Source organism: Opisthocomus hoazin, chromosome 29 (genome assembly GCF_030867145.1).
Source record: "Opisthocomus hoazin isolate bOpiHoa1 chromosome 29, bOpiHoa1.hap1, whole genome shotgun sequence".
Taxonomy (NCBI): domain Eukaryota; kingdom Metazoa; phylum Chordata; class Aves; order Opisthocomiformes; family Opisthocomidae; genus Opisthocomus; species Opisthocomus hoazin.
Genome location: NC_134442.1, coordinates 7,787,993 through 7,800,965, shown reverse-complemented (window position 1 = coordinate 7,800,965; position 12,973 = coordinate 7,787,993). Strand labels below are relative to the sequence as shown.

The 12,973-nt window shown below is 59.6% G+C and overlaps 1 protein-coding gene across 1 annotated transcript; it reads right to left on the bottom strand.

The window, feature by feature from the left end:
- Positions 1-4,076: 4,076 nt before the first annotated feature.
- LOC142364833 (uncharacterized) lies at positions 4,077-11,917 on the bottom strand. Its single transcript, XM_075444954.1, is given in 8 exon segments — positions 4,077-4,250; positions 4,464-4,565; positions 5,389-5,685; positions 6,981-7,194; positions 7,196-7,431; positions 9,421-9,726; positions 10,963-11,689; positions 11,744-11,917. Coding segments are annotated over 8 exon segments (2,139 nt in total). The 3' UTR covers positions 4,077-4,167.
- Between the last annotated feature and the right edge of the window lie 1,056 nt (positions 11,918-12,973).

The following is a 12,973-nucleotide window of genomic DNA, read 5'->3' as shown; positions in this document are numbered from 1 at the left end:
TCCTTGCAGGTACTGGGGGGGGGTGTGGGAGGGGGGTGAGGCGGGCGGGGGCGGTGCCCCCGGGGAGGGGGCGTGGCCCGGCGGGGAGGGGGGCGTGTCCCGGCGGGGAGGGGGCGTGGCCCTGACGAGGCCCCTCCCCCTGCGGCAAGTGGCGGCGGCGGCCATGACGCGCCTCTCCGCTCCCGCACCGCCTCCCTCTCCAGCTCCGCCTCCGGGGGAGGGCGAGCGGGGGCGGAGCCGCACCCTGTCCCGCGGCAGCCCCTCCCCCGCCCCCTGAGGCCACGCCCACCACCCCGCCCGAGGCCACGCCCCCCGGAAGCACAAGGCTGAAGAACCCTGGGACTCCCCAAGCCCCTTTGAGACCCCCTGGGACCCCCCAACCCCCCCCCAGGACCCCCCAAACCCCCCCGGGACCCCCCCAGGACCCCCAAACCCCCCTGGGACCCCCCAAACCCCCCCGGGACCCCCCCAGGACCCCCAACCCCCCGGGACCCCCTAAAACCCACTAAGACTCCCCCAAACCCCCCCCCGGACCCCCCAAGATACCCTTGGACCCCCAACCCCCCCCCGGGACACCCCAAAACCCCTTGAGACCCCCCCCGGACCCCCCAAACCCCCCCGGGACCCCCCAACCCCCCCCGACCCCTTTTCACCCCCCAACCCCCCCCAGGACCCCCCCAATACCCCCCTAGGACCCCCCCAAGGACCCCCCAGTTCCTCTTGGTACCCCCCATGACCCCCCCATTTCCTTCTGGGACCCCCAAGGACCCTCCAACCCCCCCCCAGGACCCCCAATATCCCCCAAGAATCACCCAGGACCCCCCCAATCATCTTGGACCCCCCACAACCCCCCAAGACCCCCAATACCCCCCTGAAACCCCCCATGACCCCCTAATTCCTTCTGGGACCCCCCGATATCCCCCCTAGATCCCCCCAGCACCCCCCAATTGCTCCTGGGACCCCCCCGGACCCCCTGAGACCCCCCCAAAATCCCCCCAGCATCCCCCAAGACCCCCCCAGGACCACCAATATCCCCCCGAGACCCATCCAGGACCCCCCCGAGACCCCCCCAGGAGCCCCGGTTCCTCCTGGGACCCCCCCGGAGCCCCCCTGGCCCCCCAATACCCCCCTTAGGACCCCCCAGTTCCTCCTGGGACCCCCGAGGACCCCTTCAAGACCCCCCCAAGACCCCCAATATCCCCCTGAGACCCCCCTCATGATCCCCAATTCCCCCTGGGTACCCCCCCAAGACCCCCTGGGACCCCCCAATTGCCTGGGACCCCCCCGGACCCCCCCAAGACCCCCAAAATCCCCCAGCATCCCCCAAGACCCCCCCAGGACCCCCAATATCCCCCCAAGACCCATCCAGGACCCCCCTGAGACCCCCACAGGAGCCCCCGGTTCCTCCTGGGACCCCCCCGGAGCCCCCCAAGACCCCCAATATCCCCCTGCGACCCCCCTCATGACCCCAAATTCCCCCTGGGATTCCCCCAGGACCCCCCAAGACCCCCCCAAGACCCCCAATTCCCCCTGGGACCCCCCAGGACCCCTCAAACCCCCCAAGACCCCTCTATGACCCCCCAATTCCTCCTGGGACCCCCCAGGACCCCCCCAAGACCCCCTGGGACCCCCCCAAGACCCCCTGGGACCCCCCAATTTCTCCTGGGACCCCCCAAACCCCCCCAGGACCCCTCCAGGACCCCCTCAAGACCCCCTGGGACCCCCCAAGACCCTCTGGGACCCCCCAATTTCTCTGGGACCCCCCAAACCCCCCCAGGACCCCCCAGTTCCTCCCGGCGCCCCCCCCCCAAGACCCCCCGGGCCCCCCCAATCCCTCCTGGGCCCCCCCCTTCTCCTGCGCCCCCCCCCGAGTGACCTCTGACCCTCGCCGGCCGTGACCTTTAACCCCGGGCCGTTACCGGGACCCTCGGTTAATAAAGGCCGCAGCGTTGCCGCTTCCGGTTTCTCTCCGTTACCGGCGCCCCCCCCCCAGGGCGCGGGGGGGGGGGGGGGGGGGCGGAACCATCTGCGCATGCGCAGCAGCTCCGCGCCGCTCCCCACTTCCTGGACTGGAAGTGCGCATGCGCAGTCCCGCTTCTCTCCCCCTCCCTTCCCGAAACTGCTCCGCGCCCGCTCCGCTCCCCTCCCCTCCGGGATTGGAAGTGCGCATGCGCAGTCCCGCTCCGCTCCCCCTCCCTTCCCGAAACTGCTCCGCGCCCGCTCCCCCTCCCCTCCGGGACCGGAAGTGCGCATGCGCAGTCCGCTCCTCTCCCCCTCCCTTCCCGAAACTGCTCCGCGCCCGCTCCCCCCCCTCCGGGACAGAAAATGCGCATGCGCAGTCCCGCTCCGCTCCCCCTCCCTTCCCGAATGCGCTCCGCGTCCGCTCCCCCTCCCCTCTGAGACGGAACTGCGCATGCGCAGTCCCGCTCCGCTCCCCCTCCCTTGCCGAAACTGCTCCGCGCCGCTCCCCCGCCCCTCTCGGACCGGAAGTGCGCATGCGCAGATGCTTCGCGCCGCTCCCCCGCCCCTCTCGAACCGGAAGTGCGCATGCGCAGAGGCTTCGCGCCACCGCCCCCCCCCGCCCGTTCAGGGCTCCGCGCATGCGCAGTGCGCGGCGGTGACCCCGTGAGGGGGTGCGGGGAGGGGAGGGGCGGGAGGGCGTTTGGGGGGGCAAGAGGCCGGGTTGGGGGTGTAGGAAGCCATTTTGGGGGGGCAGGGGGGCATTGGGGGGGGCAAGAGGCCGGGTTGGGGGTGTAGGAAGCCATTTTGGGGGGCAGGGGGGCATTTTGTGGGGCAGGGGGGGCATTTTGGGGGGGCAGGGGGGCATATTGAGGGGCAGGGGGGCATTTTGTGGGGGCAGAGGCCATTTTGTGGGGGCAGGGGGGCATTTTATGGGGCAGGAAGCCATTTTGAGGGGCAGTAGGCCATTTGGGGGGGAAGGGGGGCATTTTAAAGGGGCAAGGGGCATTTTGGGGGGCAGGAAGCCATTTTGAGGCTCTAGGAGCCATTTTGGGGGGCGGGAGGGCATTTTGAGGGGCATTAGGGCATTTGGGGGGGCTAGGGGGGCTTTTGGGGGGACATTTTGGGGGCGGGGGGGCACTTTGTGGGGCATTAGGCCCTTTTGGAGGGGGCAGGGGGCATTTTGTGGGGGCAAGGGGTATTTTGGGGGGGTGGGGGGCATTTTGGGGGAACAGGAAGCCATTTTGAGGCTCTAGGAGCCATTTGGGGGGGCGGGGTGGCGGTTTGAGGGGCATTAGGGCATTTGGGGGGGCCAGGGGGGCATTTGGGGGGGCATTAGGCCATTTTGGAGGGGGCAGGGGGGCATTTTGTGGGGCAAGAAGCCATTTTGGGGAGCAGGGGGGCATTTTGGGGGGCAGGAGGCCGTTTTGTGGGGCAAGAAGCCATTTTGGGGAGCAGGGGGGCATTTTGGGGGGCAGGAGGCCATTTTGTGGGGCAAGAAGCCATTTTGGGGAGCAGGGGGCATTTTGGGGGGCAGGAGTCCATTTTGGGGGCTCAGGCTGCCATTTTGTGGGGCAAGAAGCCATTTTGGGGAGCAGGGGGGCATTTTGGGGGGCTCAGGCCGCCATTTTGTGGGGCAAGAAGCCATTTTGGGGGGCTCAGGCCGCCAATTTTGGGGGGCTCAGGCCACCATTTTGGGGGCGGGAAGCCATTTTGGGGGGCAGGAAGCCATTTTGGGGGGCTCAGGCCGCCATTTTGGGGGGCAGGAAGCCATTTTGGGGGGCTCAGGCCGCCATTTTGGGGGGCTCAGGCCGCCATTTTGGGGGGCGGGAAGCCATTTTGGGGGGCTCAGGCCGCCATTTTGTGCGCCGAGAAGCATCTTGCGCTGCCGCGCTGCCCCCCTCCCAGGTAAGACCCGCGATGGCCCCGCCCCCTTCCCCTCCCCCCTCCCCCCCACACCTTGGCGGTGATTGGCCAAGGCAGCGTTGGTCAAGGTTGCGTTGGCCAACCCCGTTGTCCCCCCCGAGCCCGCCGCCACCATCTTCCCGCCCCCTCCCGCCGCTCCTCCCCCCTCCCCGCCCCGTCGGCCATCTTGGCTCCCGAGGCGAACGAGGGTTTGGCGAGGTGTTTAGTGACCGGCAGGGCGGGGCCTGAGGCGGCCAATGAGGGAGGCTCTTTGGGGGGGCGTGGGCCGGGTCGCCGCCGAGGTCAGAGGTCGCTGGCACTGACGCTGGCCATGGGGTAGGCGCCGGGGTCGTCCTTGTTGTGGAGACCCTTCCAGTGGGCGGAGCCTGCGTGGGGGAGGGGCGGGTTGGAAGGTGCCCCCGCCCCCCGCGGCGCCGTGATTGGTCAGTTTTTCTGGGGGGGCGGGTGCTGTTACAGGGGTCCTCCAATCGGGAAGGAGGTGGGCGGGGTTCTCGACCTGGTGTCTTCTCCTGGGCGTCACCCACGTCCTTTCCCCGCCTCCTCTGTTGCCCGCCCCAAGCCCCGCCCCCGCCGCTCACCTCTCCGCCTCCGGCACAGGCAAACGACCAATAGGAGCCCCAGGAGCAACGCGGCGGCACCAGCGGCGCAGCCGGCGGCCAACGGGATCAGCTGAGAGCGGGCTGGTGGACAGAGAGACAGCCAATCAGGAAGCCCAAAGGTGAGCGACCGCCTCCGTCCCACCAGGAGCTCCTCCCCCTTCCCCTCTTGGTGACCCCTGGGGCGGGGCTTCAGCCCCTAGGTCCCACCCCACCTCCGAAAAGCCCCGATTTCCACCAATCCTGAGGCTGCTGGAAAGTTCCTCCAGCCAATGAGGTTCCTGGTCAGCTCACACGAGGGCCACCATGGGTTGGCTGGAGGAGGTCAAGCTCTGCCCACCCACCCCCAAAACCCCCATTTCCCCCCAAATTTGAGGCCACCAGGAGGTTCTTCCAGCCAATGAGGTTCTTGCTGACCCACCCCAAGCCCTTTGGAGGGCCGTGAAGGTCTTCGAGGTCTTCAGAACCTCCATTGGTTGGGTGGGTGGAGCTTGTCTTGGGCGAGGACCACCATGGGTTGGCTGGAGGAGGTCAAGCTCCGCCCACCCACCCCCAAATCCCCCATATCTCCCCAATTTTGAGGCCTCCAGAAGGTTCCTTGGGCCAATGAGGTTCTTGCTGACCCACCCCAAGCCCTTGGGAGGGCCGTGAAGGTCTTCGAGGTCTTCAGAACCTCCATTGGTTGGGTGGGTGGAGCTTGTCTTGGGTGAGGACCGCCATGGATTGGCTGGAGGAGGTCAAGCTCCGCCCACCCACCCCCAAATCCCCCATTTCCCCCTATTTTTGAGGCCACCAGAAGGTTCCTCGGGCCAATGAGGTTTTTGCTGACCCACCCCAAGCCCTTGGGAGGGCCGTGAAGGCCCTGGAGGTCCTCAGAGCCTCGGTTTGGTGGGTGGGCGGGGCTCACCTTGGACGAGGACGGTCACCGGTTGGCTGGCGGGCGACGGGACCCACCTCTCGCCCACCTTCTCCTCGTAGCGGCAGGAGAAGCGGCCGGCGGCCAGGGCGGGGGTGGCGGCGGCGAGGCGGAAGTGGGCGTGGTCGGCGGCGGCGTCGGCGGCGTAGGCCTGGCCGCCATCTTTGTAGAAGGCGAAGCGGCGCGGGGCGGGGGGCGCGGCGGCGGCGCAGGTCAGCAGCAAGGGGGCGCCCTCCGCGACGCGGCCCGACGGGGGGTCCAGGAGGAGGGCGGGCGGGGGGGGGAGGTCTGGGGAGAGACGGGGGCGGGGCCAAGGGGGAGGGGGCGGGGTTTGTCGTCAGCGGGTGGGGTGGGGGGCGGCGGTGAGGTGGGATTGGGCGTCGTGACGTGGGGGTCGTCGTGACAGGGAGCTCGTCGTTACGACAGGGGACTCGGCGTCACGACATGGGGTTCGTCATGATATGGAGCTCGTTGTGAGGTGAGCTCATCGTCACGACAGGGGTCTCATCGTCGTGATATGGGTCTCATCGTCGTGACGTGGGGCTCCTCATCATGAGGTGGAGCTCGTCATGACACGGGATTCGCCATCGTGACATGGACTCATTGTCATGAGGTGGGACTTGTCACGACTTGGGACTCACCGTCGTGACATGGGAGTCGTGATGACATGGGAGTCATCGTCATGAGTTGAAGCTCGTTGTCATGACATGGCAGTCGTTGTCGTGACGTGGGACTCGTCATGAGGTGGGACTCGTCATGACATGGGAGTCGTCACGAGATGAAGCTCATCGTCGTGACATGGGACTCGTCGTGACATGAGACTCATCATGAGGTGAAGCTCATCGTCACAAGGTCAGACTCATGACGTGGGACTTATCATGACAGGGAGGTCGTCGTCACGACGTGCAGCAGCTCATCATCATGAGATGGAGCTGATCATCATGAGGTGGGACTCGTCATGATACGAGATTTATTATCATGACAGGCAAGTTATCGTCATGATGTGCGGCTCATCATCATGAGGTGCATCATCATGAGGTGGAGCTCATCGTCGTGAGATAGAGCTCAGCGTTGTGACATGGGAGTCATTGTCATGACGTGGAAATCATCGTGAGACGCAGCTGATCGTCACGAGATGGAGCTCATCGTCACGAGATGGAGCTCATCGTCATGACATGAGATTCACAGTCACGAGATGCAGGTCATCATCGTGAGATGGGACTTATTGGTCACGAGATGGAATTCATCATCGTGACATGGGACTTGTCGTGAGACGCAGCTCATCATCATGACCTGGGATTCATCGTCACGAGATGGAGCTCATCGTCATGACATGGGACTCATCGTCGTGAGGTGGAACTCCTCATCGTGAGGTGGAGCTCACTATCACGAGATGGAGCTCATCATCGTGACGTGGAACTCATCATCATCAGAAGATGGAGCTCCTCGTCGTGACATGAAGCTCCTCGTCGCGATATGGAGCTCCAGCCCCCTTCCCCACCACCAGTCCCCCCCAATTTGGGCCTTTTTTCCCCCAAAAACCGGCCTCCCCCTCCCCCCCCACCCCGCGTGGCCCCACCTACCCTTGACGATGACCTCGACGGCGTCGCTGCGGGGCGTGGCCACCCAGGCCCCGCCCACCTCCTCCTCCACCCCGCAGCTGAACTTCCCGCCGAAACGCCGGGGGCTTCGCGGGACGAGGAGGTGGGCGGAGCTCCCGGAGGAGGCGGTGTCGGTCGGCGAGGCCCCGCCCCCTGCCGGCGGGAGCTCCGCCCCGTCGCGGAAGAAGCGGAAGCGGAGCGGGGAAGGAGGCGCGGGAGGCGGAGCAAGTGAGGCCGAGGGGGTACGATTCGCTGAGCAGGCCGCCGGGCGGGTCGACGGACAGGCGGGGGGCGGGGGGCAGCCGCTGCGGGGGAGGGGGAGCGGCCGTGAGAGGGGGCGGGGCCGGGGGGAGGGGCAAACGCCGGGTTTTGCTAAAAATTGGGATTTTTGGTAGTGGGACGGGACCGGATTGGGGAGAAATCCAAGAATTTTCTAAAAATTCACATTTTTGGTGGCGGGACGGGTCCAGATTGAGGTAAAATGCCACAATTTTCCCCAAAATCCACATTTTTTGTGGCGGGATGGTCCAGATTGAGGTAAAATGCCACAATTTTCCCCAAAATTCACATTTGTGGTGGTGGACAGGTCCAGATTGAGGTAAAATCCCACAGTTTTCCCCAAAATTCACATTTTTGGTGGTGGGACAGGTCCAGATTGGGGAGAAATCCAACGATTTTCTTCAAAATCGGGATTTTTGGTGGGTAGACGAGATTGGACAGGGCGAGATTGAGGAGGAACCACCGGATTTTCCTAAAAATTGATGTTTTTGACAGGTTGAGGAGGTGAGATGGGACCAGATTGAGGAGAAACCACCGGATTTTCCTAAAAAATTGAGATTTTTGGTGGTTGGACGGGGCAGGATTGAGGAGAGACCACCAAATTTTGCTAAAAAGTGGAATTTTGGTGGGTGGAGAGGACCACATTGAGCAGAAAGCATAAGATTTTCCCCAAAATTGATGTGTTTGGTGTTGGAAGAGATGGGACGGGACTGAATTGAGGAGAAACCCCTTGATTCTGCTAAAAATTGCTAATTTTGGTGGGTGGATGAGGTCAGATGGGACCACGTTGAGGAGAAACCACCAGATTTTCTTAAAAATTGATATTTTTGGTGGTTGGACAGGACCAGATTGAGGAGAAACCATCGAATTTTCTCCAAAATTGGAATTTTTAGTGGGTGGAGGTGGTGAGATGGGAGCAGGTTGAGGAGAAACCCCATGATTTTCCTCAAAATTGATATTTTTGGTGGTGGGACAGGACCAGATTGAAGACAAAGCACTGGATTTTCCTAAAAATTGGAATTTTTGGTGGGTGGACAGGACAAGGTTGAGGAGAAACCACCCGATTTTCCTAAAAATTGATGTTTTTGGTCGTGGGACAGGACGAGATTGAGGAGAAATCCCACGATTTTCTTAAAAATTGGGATTTTTGGTGGGTAGACAAGGTTGGACAGGACAAGATTGAGGGGAAACCACCAGATTTCCTACAAATTGGAATTTTGGTGGGTGGAGAGGACCAGATTGAGGAGAAATCACCATATTTTCTTAAAAATTGGGATTTTTGGTGGTGGGACAAGCTTGGGTGGGATGAGATGGAGGAGGAGCCACCGGATTTTCCTAAAAATTGATATTTTTGGTGGTTGGACAGGACCAGATTGAGGAAAAATCCCACAATTTTCTTAGAAATTGCTATTTTTGGTGGTTGGAGGAGAAGAGATGGGACCAGGTTGAGGAGGAACCACCCAATTTTCCTAAAAAATCGATGTTTTTGGTGGGTGGAGCAGCTGAGACGGGACAAGATTGAGGAGAAACTTCATGATTGTCATAAAAATTGACATTTTTGGTGGTTGGACAGGACCAGATTGAGAAGAAACCAACTGATTCTCCTGAAGATCGGTATTTTTGCTGGTGGGGCAGGTCCAAATTGAGGAGAAACCACCCAGATCTCTTAAAAATTGATATTTTTGGTGGTTTGAGGAGGTAAGATGGGACCAGGTTGAGGAGAAACCACCGGATTTTCCGAAAAATTGGAATTTTGGTGGTGGGCCAGGACTAGGTTGAGGAGAAACCATCGAATTTTCTCCAAAATTGGAATTTTTAGTGGGTGGAGGTGGTGAGATGGAGCAGGTTGAGGAGAAACCCCATGATTTTCCTAAAAATTGATATTTTTGGTGGTGGGACAGGACCAGCTTGAGGAGAAACCACCGAATTTTCCTAAAAATTGATATTTTTGACGGGTGGGGGAAGTGAGGTGGGACCATTTTGAGGAGAAACCTCCCGTTCCTCCCCCAAAATTCCCATTTCTAGCATTTGGCCAAGGTGGGGCAGCACCGCCTGGAGAAGACCTCCCGCCCCTCCCCCTCCCCTCCCCCGCCTGCCCCTCCCCCCACCCCCCACCCCCCCCGTTTTCTCCCCAAATCGTTACCGATGACGACGACGGCGACGGGCGGGCTGGGGTAGGAGGCGATCCACCGCCCCTCGGTCTTCTCCTCGTAGCCGCAGGTGAAGTTCCCCGTGTGGTTGGCCTCGCTCTTCGCCACGTCGAGCCGCGCCTCCCCATTGGCCGAGGTCGCCACCGTGGCCCCGCCCACCGCCCCGCCTCCTTCCCTGGCGAAGTGGAAGCGCCGCTCGCCGTCGGCCGCCGGCGCCGCGCAGAGGAAGGCGAGGGCGTGGCCTTGCACCGCCATGCCGGTGGAGGACGTCAAGGTCAGCGTGGGTCGAGGTGGGCGATCTGGGGGCGGAGTAGCGAAACGACCCCAAAAACGTGAGGGTTTGGGGACTCGGGAAGAACGGAGGTTTTACCCGCGGAGCGCGGCGGGCAGCGTTGGCGCGTTCTGAGGAGAAACCGCCATGTTTTGAGGAGAAACAGCCGCGTTTTGAGGAGAAACGGCCATGTTCTGAGGAGAAACCGCCGCATTTTGAGGAGAAACCGCCATGTTCTGAGGAGAAACGGCCGCGTTTTGAGGAGAAACAGCCGCATTTTGAGGAGAAACCGCCATGTTCTGAGGAGAAACGGCCGCGTTTTGAGGAGAAACCGCTGCATTTTGAGGAGAAACGGCCGCGTTCTGAGGAGAAACCGCCGCGTTTTGAGGAGAAACCGCCATGTTCTGAGGAGAAACGGCCGCGTTTTGAGGAGAAACTGCCGCATTTTGAGGAGAAACCGCCATGTTCTGAGGAGAAACGGCCGCGTTTTGAGGAGAAACCGCCGCATTTTGAGGAGAAACTACCATGTTCTGAGGAGAAACGGCCGCGTTTTGAGGAGAAACCAGAAACCGACACATTTTGCGGAGAAAAGGCCGCGTTTTGAGGAGAAATGGCCACGTTTTGAGGAGAAACGGCCGCGTTTTGAGGAGAAACGGCCGCGTTTTGAGGAGAAACGGCCACTTTTTGAGGAGAAATGGGAAATGGCCGCGTTTTGAGGAGAAATGGCGCGTTTTGAGGAGAAATGGCGCGTTTTGAGGAGAAACTGCCGCATTTTGAGGAGAAACCGGCGCGTTTTGAGGAGAAATGGGCATGTTTCGAGAAGCAACGGCCGCGTTTTGAGGAGAAACCGCCAGATTTTGAGGAGAAACCACCTCGTTTTGAGGAGAAACCGCCGCGTTTTGAGAAAAAGCGGCTGCGTTTTGAGGAGACACCTTTGGGGGTCTACAAGAAGGTTGACCATGGTTAACGGTGTTGGGGGGTGCAAGACCCAAGAGAAACCGCCGCGTTTTGAGGAGAAAACGGCTGCGTTTGGAGCAGAAATGGCCGCATTTGGAGGAGAAACCTTTGGGGGTCTGCAAGAAGGTTGACCATGGTCAACGCATTGGGGGGGTCCAAGACCCGAGAAGGTTGATCATGGTCAACGGCGTTGGGGTGTCCACGACCCAAGAGTAACCACCATGTTTTGAGGAGAAACCGCCGCGTTTTGAGGCCGGGATGAAGCTGTTGGGTTGGACGTTGGGTTTGGTGGTGGCATCTCCCCTACCTTTGACGTTGATGAGGATGGAGCGGACGGGGCGTCGGGCGCGGTCGAGGACGGTGTAGGCGCAGGCGTGCGCCCCGCCGTCGCGCGGCCCCGTGACGTTGAAGGCGTAGACGTAGCTCCGCCTCCTGCCGGCGACGACGGCGTGGGCCGCCCAACCGCTGGTGGCCGTGAACTGGAAGCCCTGGACCTTCTGGGTGGGCGGAGCCAGGCAGCGGAGGGAGACGGCGTCGCCAATCAGGTACTGCGGCTTCTCGGGGGTGATGGAGATGGAGGGGGCGGGGGGGAGGGGCTGGGGGAGGGGAAGAGGGGGAGGGGCGGGGTGAGACGGAGGAGGAACCGCCCGGTTCTCCTCAAAATGGACGTTTTTGGTGGGGAGATGGGACCAGATTGAGGAGGAACCACCCAATTCTGATGAAAATGGGAATTTTTGGTGGACATGAGCAGATTGAGGAGAAACCACTGGATTTTCCCCAAATTTGGAATTTCTGGTGGTGGGACCATGACCAGGATGAGAAGGAACCACCCAGATTTTTAAAAACTGATATTTTTGGTGGTTGGAGAAGATGAGACAGGACCAGATTGAGGAGAAACCACGGCTTTTTCCTAAAAATTGGATTTTTTGGTGGTGGGGCGGGACCAGATTGAGGAGAAACCACCGGATTTTCCCCAAATTTGGAATTTCTGGTGGTGAGACGTGAGCAGATTGAAGAGAAACCACCAGATTTTCCTAAAAATTGGAAGTTTTGGTGGTGGGACCATGACCAGGATGAGGAGGAACCACCCAGATTTTTAAAAATTTATATTTTTGGTGGTTGTGCAGTAGCAGAGTGAGGAGAAACCGCCTGATTTTCCTAAAAATTTCTATTTTTGGCAGGTGGAGGAGGTGAGATGGGACCAGATTGAGGAGGAACCACCAGATGTTCCTAAAAATTGGAATTTTTGGTGGTGGGACCATGACCAGGATGAGGAGGAACCACCCAAATTTTTAAAAATTGATATTTTTGGTGGTTGGAGAAGATGAGACAGGACCAGATTGAGGAGAAACCACGGCATTTTCCTAAAAATTGGATTTTTTGGTGGTGGGGCGGGACCAGATTGAGGAGAAACCATGGGATTTCCCTAAAAATTGGTGTTTTTGGTGGGTGAATGAGGTCAAATAGGACCAGATTGAGGAGAAACCACCCAATTTTACTGAAAATTGATATTTTTTGTGGTTGGACAGTAGCAGATTGAGGAGAAACTGCCTCATTTTCCTAAAAATTGCTGTTTTTGACAGGTGGAGAAGGTGAGATGGGACCAGATTGAGGAGGAACCACCCAAATCTCTTAAAAATTGATTTTTTGGGGGGTTGGACAGGACCAGATTGAGGAGAAAAGAGTGGATTTTCCTAAAAATTGATTTTTTTGGTGGGTGGAGGAGATGGAACAGGACCAGATTGAGGAGAAACCACGGGATTTTCCTAAAAGTTGATGTTTTTGGCAGGTGAAGGAGGTGAGGTGGGACAAGATTGAGGAGAAATCTCCTGATTTTGGTAAAAATCGCTATTTTTGGTGGTTAGACGTGACCAGAATGAGGAGAAACCACCCAGTTCTGGTGAAAATTGATATTTTTGGTGGGTGGGGAGGTGAGACAGGACCAGATTGAGCAGAAACCCCGTGATTTTCCTAAAAATTGCTATTTTTGACAGGTGGAGAAGGTGAGATGGGACCAGATTGAGGAGAAACCACTGGATTTTCCCAAAAATTGGTATTTTTGGTGGGTGGAGGAGGTGGGACAGGACAAGATGAGGAGAAACCAGAAGATTTTCTCAAAAATTGATGCTTTTGACAGGCAGAGGAGGTGAGACGGGACCAGACTGAGGAGAAACGACCCAATTCTGATGAAAATTGATATTTTTGGTGGTTGGAGGGGACCAGAATGCGAAGAAACCGCCCGATTTTCCTAAAAATTGGATTTTTTGGTGGTTGGACAGGACCAGATTGAGGAGGAACCACCGGATTTTCCTAAAAAT